Source organism: Mirounga angustirostris, unplaced genomic scaffold (genome assembly GCF_029215605.1).
Source record: "Mirounga angustirostris isolate CCGP_5_RB_7025 unplaced genomic scaffold, mMirAng1.0.hap1 SCAF_3, whole genome shotgun sequence".
Lineage (NCBI taxonomy): Eukaryota > Metazoa > Chordata > Mammalia > Carnivora > Phocidae > Mirounga > Mirounga angustirostris.
The window spans coordinates 2,474,398-2,495,429 of NW_026991711.1; the positions used below are offsets into that span (position 1 = coordinate 2,474,398).

Here is a 21,032-nt window from a genome sequence, read left to right on the forward strand (position 1 = left end):
CTCCTGCCTGCCGCTGAAGGTCTGCATGTCCTCACAGTTCCGCAGGGGCCCAGCTGGGCCACCCCAGCGCCTCCCTCCGGCCTGCAAGCTGCAGGAGCAGGTGCAGGGGGGGGGGTGGCCTGTGACTGGGCGCCCAGCCTCCACTTCGAACGCCCCCCTGGCCCCAGTTCCCGCCAGCTCAGTGCTTGAGGCCTGGAGTTTCCCATCTTCCAGACCCCAGCTTCTGTCAGAGCTCGAGGTGCTCCAAGCCCCCAGCCCTTGGGCGCCCCAGCTGCCTGCTTCTTTCTCTCCAGGTCTCTGGCTGCCCCGGGCTTCACTTTCCCCACCAGGACATGGGAGCGATAATTGCCACCTCTTAGTGTTGCAGGAAAAATTAAATGAACAAATACACATAAAGCAACCTGCTTTGTTGTGTATAAATCCCGGCTCTTGTTCTCTTGGGGTACACAGTTGCTGAATGAAATAACCAGAGTGTGTTCAGGCTTTTAAAATGTATATCCAAGTTCACCTAGAGAAGTTTTAAACCACCTTGACGTGTTGTTGTTGTTGAAAGAGCCCACCAATATGGGATATTTTCATTTTCCTTAACTTGCCAACTGGATCTTTACACCATTATCTTCTGCTGTACCCCCATCCCCAGAAGTACTTTGCTTTTCTATCTACGTAAGGACTGTTGGGAGGTATTTTTACACAAGCCGACCCCCTTCTGAAGAGACAGCTCTGTCTATTCTTGGAGCGCCTGGTCTCTGTGGCTGCAGGCCTGTTTGGTGTGGTGGACCTGGGGCCGCTTTTCCCCCTTCCCTGGGGCGAGCTCATTTGTACTTAGGTCGCTGCTCTCACCGCGCCCGCTGCACCCTCCCCCGCACGCCTACGCTTGGGGAGCGGAGCAGAGCTCCAAGGCCTGCCCCTTAACCGCGGCAGGGCCCCTTAACTGCAGAGCAGCACTCCTAAACACTGAGCAGCACCCCCTAACTACTGACAGGACCTCCCCAACCACCGAGCAGCAACCCCCAGCCGCCAAGCAGCAACCCCTAACCACTGACAGGACCCCCTAACCTCCGAGCAAGACCCCTTAACCACCGAGGACCCCCTCAACTGTGAAAGGACAGAAACAAGCACCCCCAAAGGACTCTTTCTCTAAGAGAATCTTAAGACCCATGTACAAGATAAAAATTTACTACAGACAAAGGAAGATGTTAACAATGTTTGTCAGGAAAAAAATTGAATTGGCAGTTCTAAACTTAAAACAATGCACCCATTGAAGGAGAGAAAGGAATCAAATTTAGTTAACTATAAAAGGAGAAAGGAGAAGAAACAAGAGCACGGCGTGAACATGGGGAAGCAAAAGAAAGCAAGAAAGTATGCCACCATGAAGCGAATGCTTAGTCTCCGAGATCAGAGGCTTAAAGAGAAGGACAGATTAAAACCTAAAAAGAAAGAAAAGAAAGATCCCAGTGCACTCAAGGAAAGAGAAGTCCCCCAACATCCTTCCTGCTTATTCTTCCAATATAACACACAGCTGGGCCCACCTTACCACATCCTGGTTGATACCAACTTTATCAACTTTTCCATTAAAGCGAAACTTGACTTAGTACAGTCAATGATGGACTGTCTGTATGCCAAGTGTATCCCTTGTATAACTGACTGTGTGATGGCTGAAATTGAGAAACTGGGGCAAAAGTATCGAGTGGCTCTAAGGATTGCCAAGGATCCAAGATTTGAACGATTACCATGCACACACAAAGGAACCTATGCAGATGACTGCTTAGTACAGAGAGTAACTCAGCACAAGTGTTACATTGTGGCCACAGTTGACCGGGACCTTAAGCGAAGGATCCGGAAGATCCCTGGAGTTCCCATCATGTACATTTCTAACCATAGAGAGAAGAAATGAAAACGGGAACTCAATCATTAAAAAAAAAACTCAAAAAAACAAAACAGGTTTTGTCAAAACCCAATGAACTGCATCACTGGAGATTTGCATATTTTGCTATCTGTAAATCGAAAAAGGAAAGAGAAAAAAAATGCAGAAGAGGGGAGGGAAGAAGAAATAATGGTAAATAGAAAACATAAAGTAAGATGGTAGAGAAAGGTTCAAATGCACAGTAGTCATGATGAATGTGACTAAATAAGTTTTCTTATTAAAAGACAAGTGCACAGGGGTGCCTGGGTGGCTCAGTCGGTTAAGCGTCTGCCTTCGGCCCAGGTCATAATCCAGGAGTCCTGGGATCATGTCCCACATCAGGGTCCCTGCTCAGCGGGGAGTCTGCTTCTCCCTCTGCCTCTGCCTCTTCCCCCGCTCGTGTGTTCTCTCTCTCCCCCTCTCTCAAATAAATAAATAAAATCTTAAAAAAAAAAAAAAAAAAAAAAAAAGGAGAAAGGAAGTCCAGGTAAAAGGAAGGGGAAAGTGCATGCTGACATACATGTAAATAGAAAATGGGCACCTTTCATAACGAGTTAACAATTAAAGGATTATATGGAAGAACTGGGGCAATGTTGGGGGATAGAGCAGAACAGACTAGACTTGCCCATGAAATGCTCCAGTGTTTCAAATCCAACAGTACTGAAGGAATAAAAGGTCAGCGAGCTGAGGAAACAGACCTGACCTAAAGAACAGAACCAGAAGGCCTACGTGGGGCCGAAGGTACTGGGGCTGCTTGCCAGCCTTCCATCCTGGGGGTCGTGTCCGTGTCCAGAAGAGCTGTGTGCCCAATTGCACTGGCCACATGATGGGGAAATGTTCCCTTTTTTCCCCTTTTTGGAAGAGTTTTTGAAGAATTGGTAAATGTTTGGTAGAATTCAGGAGTGAAGTCATCTGGGTTTCTCTTTTTCCATATCTTCTGCTTGGCCCCCGCCACCCCCGGCTCCCCCTACTCACCCATGTCATTGGCCCTGCGTCACACCTGACTGCAGATCAGTGACCTAGGTGCAAAATGTCTCTGCCTCACTCTCCCCGAGATTGACCTGCTGTTGTTTCTGGATCCCTGTAAGGATAGGGGAGTTAGCAATCCAACCATACAGCAACTCAGGGCGTATTCTCCTGGGCTCTGTGGTTTACTCAACTTGGTCATCCTTAGTGGGCCCTGGAGATGCCACTGAGTGCTTTGAAAATGGCAAATGGGCCACTCTTCACAAAGACCTTCAGGAAATCAGAACACCCCTGAGGTTACAGGCTAAAACCGTACGAGAGAGACTGACAATCCATTCCCCCCATCCTTCCTCAAAAATTGACTAGTCAAAGATAGAAGATGGCAGGCGACAAAGAGAGGAATCCGCCTCTAACTGTAGGCATAGATGAGAATGTTTGGAAAGACTACTCCGGTCTCCCTCTGGACACTCCTGCCCAGTCATAGCTTCACTAATGGCTCACACCCCAAACTAGAGACACTCCCCCACCACGATGGAAACCCCATGAGCAACACTGCAGGGAGGCCAGGTAAACACAGTGCAAACTCACCGCTTGGCAGCTTCACTATTTGAAGGAAATAAGCCAGGGAAACCTGTTCCCTCCCAAACCCCGGTAGGTAGGTATGTTTGCAGATACCCTAAAGAAAGGGGACATTGGATTTAGGATTGCCTAGGGAACAAGAGTTCACAAATCCACTCCCCACATTTCTTCCATGGATCCTCCTGGTGTCCACAACTAACTCCCTGCATGGGGGGAGATAATCACTGGTCAATGGACACCCCACCTTCCAAGCGGATTCCCCCATTAACACCTCTGCTTCTCCTACCACCTTGGAGTGGGCAAACCGTGCTTGGGAATCTTCCACGAGACTTGCTCATCTAAACCCCCTTCTCTCTCACAAGGATTCCTCACCCCCAGCACAGCTTTCTGCTCAGCTCTCCTGCTGGCAGGAAACCCTCAGGAGGCCAGTCACCTGCCAACCAGAGTATGAATATTTCCTTGCTCTCCTGAGGGCCCCACCACTGGTGCCCCTAATTCAGCTCCCTGCATCTTTGTCCTTCAGCACCACTCGTGGGCAATCTGCCTTTTCCTGCTCCTACTCAGAGCCCCTGAGCCCCTCTGAGCCTTCCCGTACAAACCATGTTAACCAAGATACCTGACTCCCACTGGGCTTCTTACTCCCCTGAACCTCTCACAGTGGGAGAAACCCTTCCATGCCACTGCCAGGCTTACCACAATGTTCTCTAAAACTAGAAGTCCCCAGGTCCACAGCCCATAATTCAAGGACTTCTCAACAAGGTGAGAAATACCCTCAGGTATGGGAGAGAGAGCGGACCCAGGTATGTGGGAGGGCCCTCCCTTCTCCCAGCGTGTCCTACATGGAGGCAATTTTGGGACGGCAGGGCAATGCTGACGTTGGGTCATGCAACAAAGGGACTAATTTTTGGCCACTTTTTCCAGCAGTGGGAGCCTGGAAGCTGGTGGTAAGGTGTGTCTGGTTCCCCACCGCTCGCCAGCATCACTGCAGGCTTGATGGGCATCAACTGGGTGTTGGTAAGGCCTTGTCCACCTATGGCCAGAATCGGCTGTGCTGCCCCAGACCAGGGCCTTCTCCCTGCGGTCCTGGCTCATAGTGGGGATGTGTGAACAGAAAGGAGGCCCACTGAGTAACTCCTCGTTTCCCAAAGGGGATTAATACATAAACATTGAACATGACTGCGCCATTAAGCTAAGTCCAGCACTCACGAAATTTTCCAGGGAGCTGACCTTTGGATAGTCTCAGGATAGGACTATATACAGAATGTCTGCCTGTGGTTTCCAGGGGTATGGGACCAGTAATTTTTCCTCCTTGTGCTCAATACATCTGCCAGTATCCAGGGAACAAGGCCGAGTGCCTCCCGAGGCTGCTCTTCCATCTGTAAGCTGCTAACCTAAGTCTTGCAGGGAAAAGACTTTGTTTCAAAATCAAAGCTGCTGAGTGATAATACTGCCAAAGCCAAATTTTTCATTAAAATTTCTATGAAACAGGGCACCGGGCTGGCTCAGTCGGAAGAGCATCATGTGACTCTTGATCTTGGGGGAGTCGTGAGTTCGAGCCTCGCCTTGGGTGTAGAAATTACTTAAATAAATAAAACTTAAATAAATAAATCCACAATGGGAACACCAACACGCAAACCAAAATGAAAACCAGTGACAATCTGACTCACCGGTACGATGGAGAACTTCACATGGAATTTCCTCTGAGAGCAATCTGACACCTTGCACTGGTGAAAATCTAAAACAGCAGGCTGACATAAAATTACTTTTGGATAAACGTGTGGCTACCCACCTCCACATTATTTCAGAGACAAAATAGTCTAAAGGCAAAAAGTGTTCATAACCCATCCACCTAAGTAGCCCAAACTGGTTGATAGAACCAGTCTTAGGGCTGTTTGTACAAAACTGGATCTGCTCTGAAACAGTCATTAACTAGATCTATTCTATTGACGTTTTCTTTGTGTATTAATAAATATAGTCAAATTTATGACTCATCAGCAAGTACTAGAAAGAAGGTTTTTCTGTTTCAAGATACAAAGTTTGGCATATGAGGATGGGACAGACCTCATTAATTCTGCTGTTCAGGATTGTCACATCCTAAAACTCACTTTCTGTCCATCTGATCTCATGTGGATAAAAGCTGAAAGCTCCTATTGTATTTCCATTTCCTCTTGCATCTCTTAAAGTTTTACCTTATAAATTTTTTTTAAAGATTTTATTATTTATTTGACAGAGTTATTTATTTGACAGTTATTTATTTGACAGAGAGAGACACAGCGAGAGAGGGAACACAAACAGGGGGAGTGGGAGAGGGAGAAGCAGGCTCCCCGCTGAGCCAGGAGCCCAATGCGGGACTCGATCCCAGGACTCTGGGATCATGACCTGAGCTGAAGGCAGTCGCTTAACCAACTGAGCCACCCAGGCGCCCTTACCTTATAAATTTGATGCTTTTTAAAAAACTTAAATCGTATTTTTAATTTTTACTTAACTTATTTTTAACTAATTTTACTTAACTATTTTATTTTTAAACTCTGTTCTATTCTTTAATGAGTTTTATTTTATTTCACTTTTTTATTCATTTTAACTATTTATTTTAACTTTTAATTTTTATTTTATTTTGGAATGATTTCAAACTATAAAACTGTAAGAAACAAAGAATACCTGTGTATCTTTTGCCTTGATTCCCCAGTTATCAATGTATTACCATATTTGCCTTATTATTCTTTCTCTCCTTCTATTTACATTTCTGTATTATTATTCTCTCTACCATCTGGGAGGAAGTTGCCGTCCTAGTTCCCCTGAATACTTAAGAAGTATTTCCTGAAAATAAGGTCACTCTCCTATGTAAGCACAATAAAACCAGCAAAATCTGGAGATTAGCATTGGTGCAATGCTACCATCTGATCCACAGACTCCCTTCAAATTGCTCTGGCTATACCCCAGTAATGTCCTTTGAGGTGCAGGGTCCAATGGGACTACACACCGAGTGTGACCGTCTCCTCAGTGTCCCTCACTCTGGACCAGTTCTTCAGTCTTTTTAAAAATATCTTATTTATTTATTTATTTATTTATTTGATAGAGACAGAGAGTGAGCACAAGCAGGGGGAGCAGAGGGAGAGGGTGAAGCAGACTTCCCACCAAGCAGGGAGCCCAACACAGGATTCGATCCCAGGACCCTGAGATCAGGACCTGAGCCGAAGGCAGACGCTTAACTGACTGAGCCACCCAGGCGCCCCAGTTCCTCACTCTTTATTTGTCTTTAATAACCTTGATAATGATGGCGAGAACAGCCCAGTTACCTTGTAGAATGTTCCTAAACTTGGCTTTGTCTGATATTTCCTGCTGATCATATTCAGACTATGTATTTTCGGTAAGAATATGACAAAAGTGACACTGTGTTCTCAGGAGGCTCACAACGTCCCTTTGTCTCATCGCTAGTGATGTTAACTTGAATCACCTGGTGAAGATGCTGTCTGCCCGGTTTCTCCCCTGTAAAGATGATTGCATGTGAATGCTCTGAAACTATGTATTTATCCTCTTTCTCATTGACGATTCTTGTCTGTTACCATGACGAAAGCCAAATGTTGATTTTCTAATTCCATCAGTTGTTCTACTTTAGCTAGCTGGGGTTCTGCTGTATTTACTTATTTGTCCATGTCAGAAGGATATCCACGGATCCTTATTTTACTCAGTTGCCATCCATATCTATTGTGATGCTCAGAGATGGTGCAGAGAAGCTTCGTTTGACATGTTCCACACATCTTTGGCATTTCCTTACGTCCTGACACAGGAGATGTTCCAGGAGCAGCGTGTTTCCCTGTGCCGCCTGCAGTCAGACATTTCTCACTGGTTCCTTTCAGTGGAGAACTGGATTAGAAACCAAGATCTGGCCGCTACTCCTGCTCACTGCTGCATGCCGGTCACTGCTTCTAGACCTCGAGCGCACAGAACCGGGAAGCGCACACACACACACAGACACACACATCCAGCCTGATTTCTATACACGTATGAAAAACCATGAGTTTGGGGGCGCCTAGGTGGCTCAACTGTTGAAGTGTCTGCCTCAGCTCAGGTCATGATCCCAGGGTCCTGGGATTGAGTCCCGCCTCGGGCTCCTGGCTCGGTGGGAAGTCTCCTTCTCCCTCTCCCTCTGACCCTCCCCTCTGCTCTCTCTCTCTTTCAAATGAATAAAATAAATAAATTAAAAAAAAAGAAAAACCATAAGTTCGTATTGAATAATTAACTCTGATTCAATACAAGAGAGGTTATCTGCTTTCCCCTCTTCATATTTGTAATCCTCTAAGAGTTGGGAATATGGCTCTGATTATTCTCATGTATTTGCTCTGTGCTTCTGTATCAAACCTCCCAGTGGCTCAGATCATCTCTTTGGCAGAGGCCTGCTGCTCAACCACACAGACGCCCTCCCCGGGCCAGCTCTAACAGACTTGCTGGTTGTCTCACTGCATTATTAGCTCCCAGCCCCGGCAGATGCACCAGCCACACCAGCTGAATCCTCCAGCAAGAAGAGGGGAAGGGAGATGCTACGTTTGTGATTCATTAAGCCTGATAACCAGGGCGCCTGGGTGGCTCAGTCGTTAAGCGTCTGCCTTTGGCTCAGGTCATGATCCCACGGTCCTGGGATCGAGCCCCGCATCAGGCTCCCTGCTCTGCAGGAAACCTGCTTCTCCCTCTTCTACTCCCCCTGCTTGTGTTCCCTCTCTCACTGTGTCTCTCTCTGTCAAATAAATAAATAAAATCTTTAAAAAAAAAAAAAAGCTTGATAACTGTCATAACTTCACTGGATATTGTTCCCATTAGAATTACAAAGCACCATGCTTTGCTTTAATTTTTCTTATTCTTAATCCAGTGTAGTCTAAAATGGAGATTTATATTTTTTAAACCAGTTTTTATTTTACAGTAACTTTAGATTTATAGAAAAAGGTGCAAAGATAGAAGAGTCCTGTCTGCCCCTCCCCCAGGAGCCGCTAATGTCTAAATCTCACACAGTTATGGTACATTTGTCAAAATAAAGAGATTAAAGAGTGTTAACCATAACCACACTCCAGATTTTATTTGGATGTCACCAGTTTTCGTGTGATGTCCTTTTTCTGTGTTGAGGCCCCATCCAGAAGCCCACATTGCATTCAGTCATCATACGTCCTTCGTGTCCTCTGGTCTGTGGCAATTCTTCAGTCTTTCCTTGTTTTCCATGACCTTGACAGTTTGGGGAGCATTGGCAGGTATGCTGTCAACTGTCCCTCCGTTTGGGTTTCTCTGATGTTTTCATTGTGTTTAAACTAGAGTTGTAGAGTTTTGTTGGAAGAACATTGAAGGTGAAGTGTCCTTTCTCCTCACATCAAATCAGGGGTACATGCCATCAACACGAACAGGAACTGGTCACGTTAACCTGGATCCCAGACTTCTCTACAATAAGGCTACCATTTTCCGGTCTCCAGACTATTCTTGGGAAGCAAGCTGCTAAGTCCAGCCCACCCTCCAGGGGTGGGGGTGGGGAGATTAGGCTCCACCTCCTAGAGGGGAAGTATTTGCATGTATCATTTGGAATTATTCTATAAGAAGATTTGTTCTCTCTCCTTCTTTATTTATTCAGCCAATAGTTTCTTTTTCTTTTCAAGATTTTATTCATTTATTTGAGAGAGAGAACGAGATAGAGCACGAGCAGGGGATGGGCAGAGGGGGCAGAACAGAGGGAGAGGGGCCAACAGACTGCACGCTGAGCACAGAGCCAGACCTGGGGCTTGATCCCACAGCCCTGAGATCATGACCTGAGCCGAAATCAAGAGTCGGACACTTAACTGCCTGAGCCACCCAAGTGTCCTGCCAATCATTTCTTTATAGCAATATGGATTCATGTTCAGTTTACTATACATACACAGAATACAGAAATAATCACAGATACATGTGTATACATGGGTTAGTATATATACATATATTTCCTAGCTTTATCTGCTAAGAGATCCTACAAAGAATGATAACAAATAACAACAAACACACCTAGCCCCCAGATCTTGGTTTCTAAATATCATTCTCCAGGAAAAGGAATCAGGCTCCCTGGAAAATAACCGATTCTGAGGCTGGGAAAAGACAAGATGAGCCTGGAGCTTCTAGGAGTGCCAACAGTAACGAGTGCTCAAAAAAAACCCCAAAAGAATGGGGACATATCAGAGGGATCCAGGAGCCAACCGGAAAGAGCTCTCCAGGGCCAAAACTAAATCAGTTTGAGCAGTAAAATAATATAGTATCAGACTACAAACCCAAAGTATAAGATAATTACATGCTGATATCTAGATTCACAGTGCTTTCTCTGCCCATGTATCTTTCCATTACATATGCAAACATCACAGATTTATTTTTACACATTTGGAATAATATACAATGTGTTCTTTTTCATTCAGGAATATATCCTAGAGATTTTCCTTGTCCGTAAACCAAGGTCTCCCACATTCTTTTGGTTAGTATACCTGTGTATTATTTCAGTGTATGGATACTTACGTTATATTGCATCTTCTGCTGCAGCAAACGGGCTGGTGGCCTTCCGATCACCACTACGCAGCTGTCGCGATGTGTAAATCCATCCGTAAGATAAAGGCCTGCAGGTAGAATTGCTGGGTCATATTTCATTTGAAACTTTGTGGTGGCCCATTTTGTTTATAGCTACTTGTTCTTGTTTTAGCATGAAAAATATCTGCTCAGATTTGCCTTTACAATTCTCTGCTACCTTCACTCCTTTCACTGGGCCAAGAGCTCTGATCATTCATCTCACACATCCGGTTATTTCTCATGGGATCACTTTTACAGATGAAGGTTAAAATTTTATTTTCAGGAGCACCTGGGTGGCTCAGTCGGTTAAGTGTCTGACTCTCTATTTCTGCTCAGATCATGGTCTTGGGGTCCAGGGATCCATGGCTCCCCGCTCAGCAGGAGAGTGCTTGTCTCCCTCTCCCTCTGTCTCTCCCCCTGCTCCCACACGCTCTCTCTTTCTCTCTCTCAAATAAATAAATAAATCTTTAAAAATTTTTATTTTCGGGCGCCTGGGTGGCTCAGTCATTAAGCGTCTGCCTTCGGCTCAGGTCATGATCCCAGGGTCCTGGGATCGAGTCCCGCATCAGGCTCTCCGCTCAGAGGCGAGTCTGCTTCTCCCTCTCCCTCTGTGATCTCTCTCGCTTTCACTTTCCCTCAAATAAATAAATAAAATCTTAAAAAATTTTTTTTCTTTTCATGTTTTTATGGTCATTTAAATTGGTCTTCAGGAGAAAAGAGAGGTAGATAAACAAACTGAAAATTCCACCTGGAAATGAAAATGTTTACATATGGTTTTATCATTTTTAAAAAAAAGATTTTATTTATTTATTTGACAGAGAGAGAGAGACAGCGAGAGAGGGAACACAAGCAGGGGGAGTGGGAGAGGGAGAAGCGGGCTTCCTGCAGAGCAGGGAGCCCAATGTGGAGCTCGATCCCAAGACCCTGGGACCATGACCTGAGCGAAAGCAGACACTTAACGACTGAGCCACCCAGGCAACCCTGGTTTTATCACTTTTTAAAAACGTTAGATTATGTACACTTTTCCATATCTTTAAGCATCCTCCAAATAGAAATTCCCAATGACTGTGAAGTATTCCCATCATCCAGTTAAACATAAATTTTTACATCATTTTCCTATTATTAAATATTTCATTTGTTTCTTTTCTTTTTAAGTTTTTAATTCCACTTAGTGAACATACAGTGTAATTCTGGTGTACGTTAGGTTTTAATTTTATTTATTTATTTTTTAAGATTTTATTTTTAAGTAATCTCTACACCCAATGTGGGGCTCAAACTCACAACCTGAGATCAAGAGTCACACACTCCAACTAAGCCAGCCAGGCATCCCTCTAACTTTTATTTTAAATGGTTATAAACAGTAACATAAATTACAATGAAAGCTGCAATGCATATCTTCATATGTAAAACTTTCCAGACATCTCTAATTATTTCCTTAAGAAAATTTTTGGAAGTGCTGTTGTGGGACAATCAGGAAGCACACCTCAAGGTTTGAGACACAACAATGAACCATTCTCTCTACTGATTGTATTCACTTACCACCCCCACCCCCCCCACCCCATCAGAGGGTGACTTCACGGAGGTGTCTCTGAGCTTGTTAAAATAAAATTCTAACTAGCTAGACTTAGCTGGGACTTAGTAACCAGAAGTTAGCTAACTAAATCTGAAATAGGATTCTAGCTAAATAGGATTTAGGGGACTATGAATCCAGCAGACCCTGATCTGCCTGAAACCCAAGGGCTGAAGAAGCTGATGCAGGGTCATTTGAAGGCCAATGGAAGGTCATATCCTCTCCCCCCTACTCAAAGATACCTCTTCCCTGATCTAGAAATTCATTGCATTTAAATGAGCTCTTTGCGTGAAAAATCTGAAAGCAAAACTGTAAAGAAGAGATATTGAGGATGAGAGGTTTTTCAGGGGTGGGGGCTTCGGAGGAGAAGGAGGGCCATGGCGTGTGGGTGCGGCTCCCAGAGGGCAGGTGTGGGCGGATACTCCCATGGTAACCCTGAGCCATGAACCCTGCTCTGGGCACCTGGAGGAATGAGGAGACAGTAGGGAAGTGAGAGCCCTGGGGTTGGTCTGCCTCACAGAACGGCCAAGACCAGGCGCCATGGTTTCCTATTAGATTACGCAGGCAACTTGTCCAATGAACAATCATTATTCATTCTCCCCATTTTCAGTTAAAACACCAAGTCTTTGGTGAGGAAGCCAACTGGGAAGTGGCAGAGGCCCAGCCCCGTTGGGCGGCTTTAGAGCCGTGCTACAATTCTGCGCCCACGGGCAGCTGCCCCAGAAACCACTGCCTGAGTGGCTCAGACTGGGGACCCATGACCTGGTTACTTAGGGCACCTACCGAGGCGGCTTTCCAGGTGCCAGAGCCCCACTGTCAGGACTCACAGACCCCAAGCGTTGGGTCCTCTGGTTGGTCATGATAAGCATCTCCTGGTTGACTGAAAACTGCACAGCTTCACCAAAGAAGGACCTGGCAAAATGGTAGGAGGAAAGTAGGGAGATTCACAGACAGTGGGAAACCCAAGAACTGTTACTGGAAGTCCCCCTGCATGTGTCTGCAAGGGGAGGGGTGGAGGCAGGGAGAGGAAGGGGCGGGGGGGGCACCTAAGGGTCACATATGCCACATCCATTTGTAGTTCTTAGTGGCCACACTTCCTCCTTGTCAAATAAAACTCGGCAACATTCAAGCTGTTCGAAATACCAAACAACTCATTCAGAAATGACTCGTGTTGGAAATGCACCTGACTAAGGAACTCAATTTTCTTAATTGGATACAAACTTCAAACCATAAAGTATCAAAGGGTCAAGACTCCAAGATGTCTTTTCCGTGGAGCGGCAGGGTGATGGCCTTAAAGCGGATGTCTCTGTTTTAAGCACATTTTTAAAATGATGAAGGAAGTTTCATTAGCCCTTTACAGAACTTCAGAAGAGACTTTATCACAATCACACTACTCTTCAGATGAAGTGAGAAACCTAGGTTCCCAACACTACTAACATAGAAGGGGCCATGAAATTCATTTTGAATTACGAAGCAAGGATGCATAATAAAGAAGTCAAACTTTTTTTCCCCTAAGATTTTATCTATTTGACAGAGAGAGAGAGAGCACAAACAGGGGGAGCGGCAGAGGGAGAGGGAGAAGCAATCTCCCCGCTGAGCAGGGAGCCCGATGCAGGGCTCGATCCCAGGACTCTGAGATCATGACCCGAGCCAAAGGCAGATGCCCATCTGACTGAGCCACCCAGGCGCCCCTAAAGAAGTCAACCTTGACAATAAATGTGTAAAATGCGGTCGTGTGTTTCTCACTGAGCTGGCAAAGAATGACAGGACTGGGCTTTGTAATTGTTTAAGCTTTTTTTTTTTAAGTAGAGGTGGGATTTTAAAACCTCTGGTCTATGAAACAGAAGGGGAGGCACTTAAGAGGTTTTCAGATGAGTTGTGGCTAGACAGGACCAGTTAGCCGAGTGGAGGAGGCATCCCCCCGGAGGTCTGGCAGGCAGCAAAGACCCTCGGTCTGAATGGCCCCGCAGAGTCCACCTCAGTCTACGAGGAAGGAGCTGCCAAGTCCTGCTTTTCTACCAGGAACCTCCATCCTTACAAAGCAGCCCGAAAGTTCTTGGCATTGGAAAACAAAGTCAGAAGGACAGAGAGACATTTATCGCCGAACAAAAAATCAGCAAGGGAAGGCTTTGAATCTTACGTTAGGCGGGACTGACCGAGGAGACTGACGCAGCCGCCTGGGGGAGGCCCCTTAATGCCAGAAGCATCTTGGCTTGAGAAAAGAATTAAGAAACCAGGGTTCTCCAAGCCGTCTCCACCACGCACCCGCACCACTCACAGTGTTTGTACCTGTGTCCTAGTCTATGCGTATTTACAAATTACAGGCAGGAAAGATACTAGTATACATATTATAAAACTTAAAAAGTAGCAGTTTTTAAAAGATGACAAAAGTAAATCGGAAGTGGTTATAACATTTCCTTCCTGCACCTCAGTGTGTAATTTGGGGCAGTTCTGGCTGGGGTTGGGGGCGCTCACGATGCACCCTGGAGTCTAATGAAATACTAAAGGAATTAATGTGCAGCCTGTATTTCAATTCAGAATTAAGAAATGCAAGTCGGCGGGGCGCCTGGGTGGCTCCATCAGTTAAGCGTCTGGCTTCGGCTCAGGTCATGATCTCAGGGTCGTGGGGTCGAGCCCCATGTTGGGCTCCCTGCTCAGCGGGGATTCTGCTTCTCTCCCTCTCATTCTGCCCTTCCCCCTGCTCATGCTCACTCTCTCTCTCTCAAAAATAAACAAAATCTTAAAAAAAAAAAAAAAAGAAAGAAATGCAAGTTGAAGAAAGAGGATGGGTAAATAAAACAGGAGAGGCATGCTCATGAGGGAAAGGAACGTGTTCGGGATATTTTGTCTGTGTTTTCTCTTGGTTTGTATTAAATTTTATCACCCATATTTCTAAATGGAGATCGTGGCACTTTGAGTTTGCACGTATTTAGAACGTTAACTTTCAGCTTAGTTCTCGTAAGAAGAAAGCTATAACAAGGAACAAATTAAAACCCTATAGGACATTAAGGGAGCAAGGGAGGGGGGAGGATGGGAGGAAGGGCATTGAGGTCCAGGAAGAGTGAGGACCAGGCACACTTAACTGGGTAAGTGTCACCTGGGAAGAGCCAGTGAATACTGTCCTGGAGAATGGTCAGAACACACTGAGAGTCCTTAGGGGCAGATGAGCAGTAAGAGCCTGGGTCTTTACAGGTAAAGGACACTGGATGGGGCCACTGGATGGAGAGGTGGGGGCACTGGACGGGGAGGTGGAGACCCTGGACGGGGAGGTGGGGCCACATGCTGACTCCTACCCCCTGGCCGGCCCCCTCGTATCTCACCCTTCATCCCAGCCTCAACAGGGCAGCCTCCTCCAGTGAACCCTTCCCAGCGGCCCCAAACACAGGATCACCCTCTGCGTTTTGCTGCCGCTGGGACCAATTCGAATTTTTATGGCTGCTTACTCTTCACTGTATCGCAGTGACTAACATTAACCTCCGACTGGGAGAACACTGAGTCAGCAACATGCCTTCTTGGAACCCGTATTTACCCCAGAACAGACAACACATATTCCAAAAAAGCTGACTGGAGAGATGAAGGCTGCACTCTGAAGGAGTGGATCGATCAGATAATCCCACAATGGTGGCAAGTGTCAGTACCTGTGGGAGAATGAGAAGTATCACCGGAAGGTAGCAGGAGTTGCAACATTTTCATGGTAAGAATATTTTTCTAAACCTTGGGAATCCGATTCCACTAACTGTGCAATTTGTCTACAACAGAAACTTCTTTGCTGTCCATGTGATACAAATTAAAGTAAAACTGGGCAAGTTCCCCACTAATTTGATTAAAACGAAGTTCACAGGGATAACCAGCTTCCCAGGGACCTCTAATCCATACTATGGTGTTGAATTACAGCCTTAAGAGTTTTCAGAAAGGAAATTGTTTTGATTGTACTCAGAATTTCAAACCAATTACTTGAACTTGCAATGATTGTTCTTGGCATTCATTCCAATAATATTTCCCGTGCATACACTAACATGTGGCAGGTCCCAGGATATAAAAACGAATCAATCGTGGTTCCTGGCCTCTTGGAACTCAATGTTTAATGGACAGAAGGGAGTTGATAAGACCCATTTCCAGTCATACGGCAGGCTAGATCTCCTGGAAAACCCTTAGGTTTGAAGTGATTACTATGTTAAAAAATACTTTTTAAATGCATTGCTGAAATGGCATGAAGTTAAAAAAAAAAAAAAAATCCACAGGCCAAAACCAAAATGAAAGGAGAAATCCTTGTTGGTGCCAAAAATGTCTTTCCCCTCAGGCCAAACTCTGGAGCCTTGGGTTTCTCCCTGCAGGGCTGGGTGGGGTGGAAGACTTGGAGTGCACAGGAGGAGGCAGAGCCCAGGCAGAGCCCCCACCTTTCCCAGGCCTCACAAAGGCTCGGGAGGCTCTGGCCCAGAGCCCACCCCAGCGAGGAAGTCTAGCACCGTCCATCCTCAGAAAGCTAGAACGGGGAATCAGTTTGCCCTGCACAACAGGACAGCGAGGAAAGTCGCCTTTCTCAACCAGAAATTTGAAAATGTCCTCCCTTTTATGTGTGTTTGTGGTGTGAAATTACACTAGTTGTTGTATGGTTTGAAAACCCCTACGCTGCAATTTTAATGTAACTTGGTTTCCAGGTTGCTGGTGAGTCGGCAGAAGAAAAACAATCCCCAGTGGAGGAACTCACCATCAGCTGGAGCCTCAAGAATTCCTATTGACCAAATTCCAAAGAGATTAGCTGTTTCACAGTAAAAAGCAGCAGTTAATTAATTAATTTTTAAAAACAACAAGGGGGCGCCTGGGTGGCTCAGTCATCAAGCGTCTGCCTTCAGCTCAGGTCATGATCCCGGGGTCCTGGGATCGAGTCCCGCATCGGGCTCCCTGCTCCACGGGAAGCCCGCTTCTCCCTCTCCCTCTACCCAGGCTTGTGTTCCCTCTCTCTTTCTCTGTCAAATAAATAAAATATTAAAACAACAACAATAAGGAAACAAGGTACTACAACTGAGAATGACAGGAACATAAAATCTTCAAAGACTTCATATACTAGAACTATCGCACTATGAATTACATAGAATATAGAATTACAGATTGATGTAGGAAAGACGTTAGGGTTTGAAGCCAAGACCATGAAAGAATTCGTAAGACATCTTCGGTGCGGAAAGGCAGTGAAGAAAGGGACAGGTGCAGAAAGGGACAGGGCCTGTGGGCAGAAAGAGCGCCCCCGGGTCATGAGGAGTGGCCCATTATATAGTTTCAAGTTGGGAGGGGGTTAGGAAGAGCGTAAGCCTCCCAGGTATTTTGGAAACAAGACTTCCAGGACCCTGAGGGGCTAGCTATTGTTGGGAAAGGTCATCTATCATTGCTTAGTAAACCCTCAGTCATGAGACCCTTCAGATGTATATCCGTGGGTCATATGGTTGAAAGATGATTGCCAACCTGTGTCTTGGGAGGTGGAGATAAAGGAAGTTTCCAAAGGAATTTTTATATGTTAAAGTAGACTTGCAGGGTCCTGGGAGTTTGGCTAAGATTGCCTTTGGCCCTTTGCAAAGTGTCAACATCCAGGCAGCTGAGCTCCTAGAGGAAGGTCTCTCTGCCTGTTTCAAGGACATGTCAGTGGACTGCAGGTAGCAAGGAAATTTAATTTTCTAATGCCTTTGTTTCCCAAATCAGTGATTATAGAACAACTATGTTTAAAATGATTTTAAAATAAAAGGTTAATGATATGATAAAGAACAGGGAAGTTTTCTAAATAACCAAGTAAGAGTTTCAGAAATGAAAAATATAATTGAAATTTAAAAACTAACGTAGAGGGGCGCCTGGGTGGCTCAGTCGTTGGGCGTCTGCCTTCAGCTCAGGTCATGATCCCTGGGTCCTGGGATCGAGTCCCACGTCGGGCTCCCCGCTCTGCGGGAAGCCTGCTTCTCCCTCTCCCACTCCCCCTGCTTGTGTTCCTGCTCTCGCTGTGTCTCTCTCTGTCAAATAAATAAATAAAATCTTTAAAAAAAAAAAATACAGGTGGTGTCTGACTTAAAAAAAAAAAAAAAAAAAACTAACGTAGAATAAAGAGCAGACTCCATGTTACTGTAAATAGAATTCATGACCTGGGAGACAGAGCCAAAGAAATGATCTAGAATGTAATGGGTGTAGACAAAGGAAGAAAATACATCTACTAGTGAAATTAAGAGAATGAAAACCAGTGTGAGAATCTGGATCCCTACGTGATCAGAGTTGCAGACGGGGACAGAGGGCACGGGGACAGCTCAGTTAGGATGTGTGCTGGCTACGTAGCTTGTAATACTGCGGAGAGCTGCCATCTTCACATCAGTGAAGCTCAGTGGCCCCCAAGAACATCTGGAAAACAACACTAGACAGACCAAAGTACCATTACAGAACTCAGAAGGGAAATATTTGATAAGCCACCAGAAGGAAACAGTGGGTCACCACGAAGGAAAGACGGCTGGACACCCAACTGACTTCTGTGTCATAGCAGAAGTCAAAAGTCGGAGGAAGATCATCTCAAAGTGTTGAGAGAAAAATATGTCACTCGAGAATTCTTACCCGAGCAACTCTCTTATAAAGATGAGAATAAAATGTATAAATTCTTAGGCTGAATCTGAAAGAGTAAACCACCAACAGATTTTCACTAAAGGGAACCCTAAAGTCAGAACTTATGGCAGAAAAAAAAAAAAAATCCCGGAGAGAACTTCGGAGGTGCAGAAGTGTGGTAAGCAAGGGCAGGAAAGAGCGTGGAGGCAGATTGAGACAAGTACTAGCCCTACGAAACAAGAATAATGTCTACATTGTGAGGGACAATAACCCCGCAGTCCTGGGCGACAGCGTACATACGTGGTACTGCATTGTTCCAGAGGAGATGAAGACGTTCCTTAAGCTCAGGCCTTGCTGGGTGTGCAAGACCAAAGTCCTGAGTCAACTACCGAAGAAGTGTAGCTGCTGAATAACTCCTTGATGCTGGCCTGGGAAGTGAGTTTTTTGGATATGACACCAAAAGCCCCAGCAGCAAACGCAAAAAATAAACACAGGAGAGTACCTGAAACGAAACAGCTTTTTGCATAACAAAGGAAATCATCGAGGAGATGAAAAGGCAACCTACACAATGGGAGAAAATATTTGCAAATCATATATCTGGTAAGGGGTTAATACTAAAATATATATGGGGTGCCTGGATGGCTCAGTTGGTTAAGCGTCTGCCTTCGGCCCAGGTCATGATCCCAGGGTCCTGGGATCAAGTCCCACCCACATTGGGCTCCTTGCTGAGCAAGGAGCCTGCTTCTCTCTCTGCCTGCCTCTGTCTCTCTCTCTGATAAATAAATAAAATCTTAAAAATATATATACCAATATATACACACAATATACATTTTAAAAAATACTAAAATATATAAGGAATTTATACAACTCAATAGCAAAAGAAAATTTGTTAATTGGCAAAGGATCTGATAGACATTTTTTCCAAAGAAGACATGCAAATGTCTAACAAGTACATAAAAGGTGCTCAACCTCACTCATCATCAGGGAAATGCAAATCAAAGCTAAATGAGAGATCAACCTCACACCTGTTAGGATGGCCGATAACAAGAAGACGAGATAAAAGCTGACATGGACCTGGAGAGGGAGAGGTAGGAGCCCTCGTGCGCGGGCGGACAGGGATGCAGCCACCGTGGACAACAGCATGGAGGGCCCTCAAGGTTATAAAAATAGACCTACCCTATGACCCATGAATCCCACCTCCGGGTATATATCTGAAGGGAATGAAATCAGGATCTCGAAGAGGTATCTCCACCCCTGTGTTCGTTGCAGCATTAGTCACAATAGTCAAGATATGGAAATAACCTGTCTGTTGACAGATGAATGGGTAAAGAAGACGTATTTATGCACAATGGAATGTGACTCAGCCACAGGAAAGAAGGAAAGCTAAGTCAGAGAAGCCAGAGAAAGACATGATCTTAGTTATATGTAGAATTTTTTTTTTAAAGATTTTATTTATTTATTTGACAGAGAGAGAGACAGCGAGAGCAGGAACACAAGCAGGGGGAGTGGGAGAGGGAGAAGCAGGCTTCCCGCTGAGCCGGGAGCCCAATGCCGGGCTTGATCCCAGGACCCTGGGACCGTGACCTGAGCCGAAGGCAGACGCTTAATGACTGAGCCACCCAGGCGCCCCGTGTGGAATATTTTTTTAAGCTGAACTCATAGAAACAATGAGGAGAATGGTGATTACCAGGGGCTGGGGTGTGGGGGAGATGGGGAGATTCTGGTCAAAGGTCATAAGATGAATAAGCTCTGGGCACCTAATGAACAGTACAGTGACTAGAGTTAATAATACTGTGTTATGTCCTCGAAGTTGCTAAGAGAGTAGAAGTGAAGCATTCTTGGCCACACACACACAAAATTATAAAAGACAACTGTGCAAGGTGATGGATGTGTTAATTAACCTGATTGTGGTCATCATTTTATAAAGTATACATACGTCAAATCATCAGTTTGTATGCTTTAAATACATACAATTTTGTCAATTATACCTTGATACAGCTGGAAGGGGAAATTAAATAAATAACAAAAGTGGTGAAAAACAACAAAATAAACCCAGAGAAAGAAGAAAGCTACATTGATAGTAGAAGAAATAAAAGAAATGAAAATGGCCACAGATCTGATCAATAAAACCAGATATAGTGGGGGCCCCTGGTTAAGCGTCAGACTCTTGATTTCCACTCAGGTTATGATCTCAGGGTTGTGAGATCGCGCCCCGTGACCCCTGGGCGCTCAGAGCAGAATCTGCTTCTCCCTCTCCCTCCGCTCCTCCCCTCACTGGTGTGTGCGCTCTCTTAAATACATACATACATACATACAATCTTAAAAAAACAAAACAGATACAGTCGTTTTGGAAAGACTAATATTTGCCCACCCGATCTCAGAAACAATAGCCCCGAGGCAACCTGAGGAAGAAGAAAGGTTAGGGAACCATAGTGATGGAGACAGAAATGGGTAACCCCTCCAGCAGCCGGTCCCGTGCCACAACCTGGATGAGCCCGGGGGTTCTCAGGGAAAGTGCAGTGGGAACAGGGAAACTGTGACCTGGGAAATGGCCCCCCGCTGAAATGATGGACCAGTTCTTTTTTTTTTTTTTAAAGATTTTATTTATTTATTTGAGACAGAGAGAATGAGAGAGAGAGAGCACATGAGAGGGGGGAGGGTCAGAGGGAGAAGCAGACTCCCCGCTGAGCAAGGAGCCCAATGTGGGCGGGACTCGATCCCGGGACTCCAGGATCATGACCTGAGCCGAAGGCAGTCGCCCAACCAACTGAGCCACCCAGGTGCCCGATGGACCAGTTCTTGAAGCCAGAGGTGGCCGGAGGGCCTGGACGGGTCCCCTCCTCTGCTCCTGGGAAGGCGCAGAAACCCTTTGCTGGCCGCACGCTGAGG

The 21,032-nt window shown here is 45.5% G+C and overlaps 1 protein-coding gene across 1 annotated transcript; it reads left to right on the forward strand.

The window, feature by feature from the left end:
- Positions 1-1,290: 1,290 nt before the first annotated feature.
- On the forward strand, positions 1,291-1,987 carry LOC135363807 (rRNA-processing protein FCF1 homolog). The gene has a single exon (XM_064585898.1). The coding sequence runs from the start codon at positions 1,334-1,336 to the stop codon at positions 1,892-1,894; it is 561 nt and encodes a 186-aa protein (XP_064441968.1). The 5' UTR covers positions 1,291-1,333; the 3' UTR covers positions 1,895-1,987.
- The last annotated feature ends 19,045 nt before the right edge of the window (positions 1,988-21,032 follow it).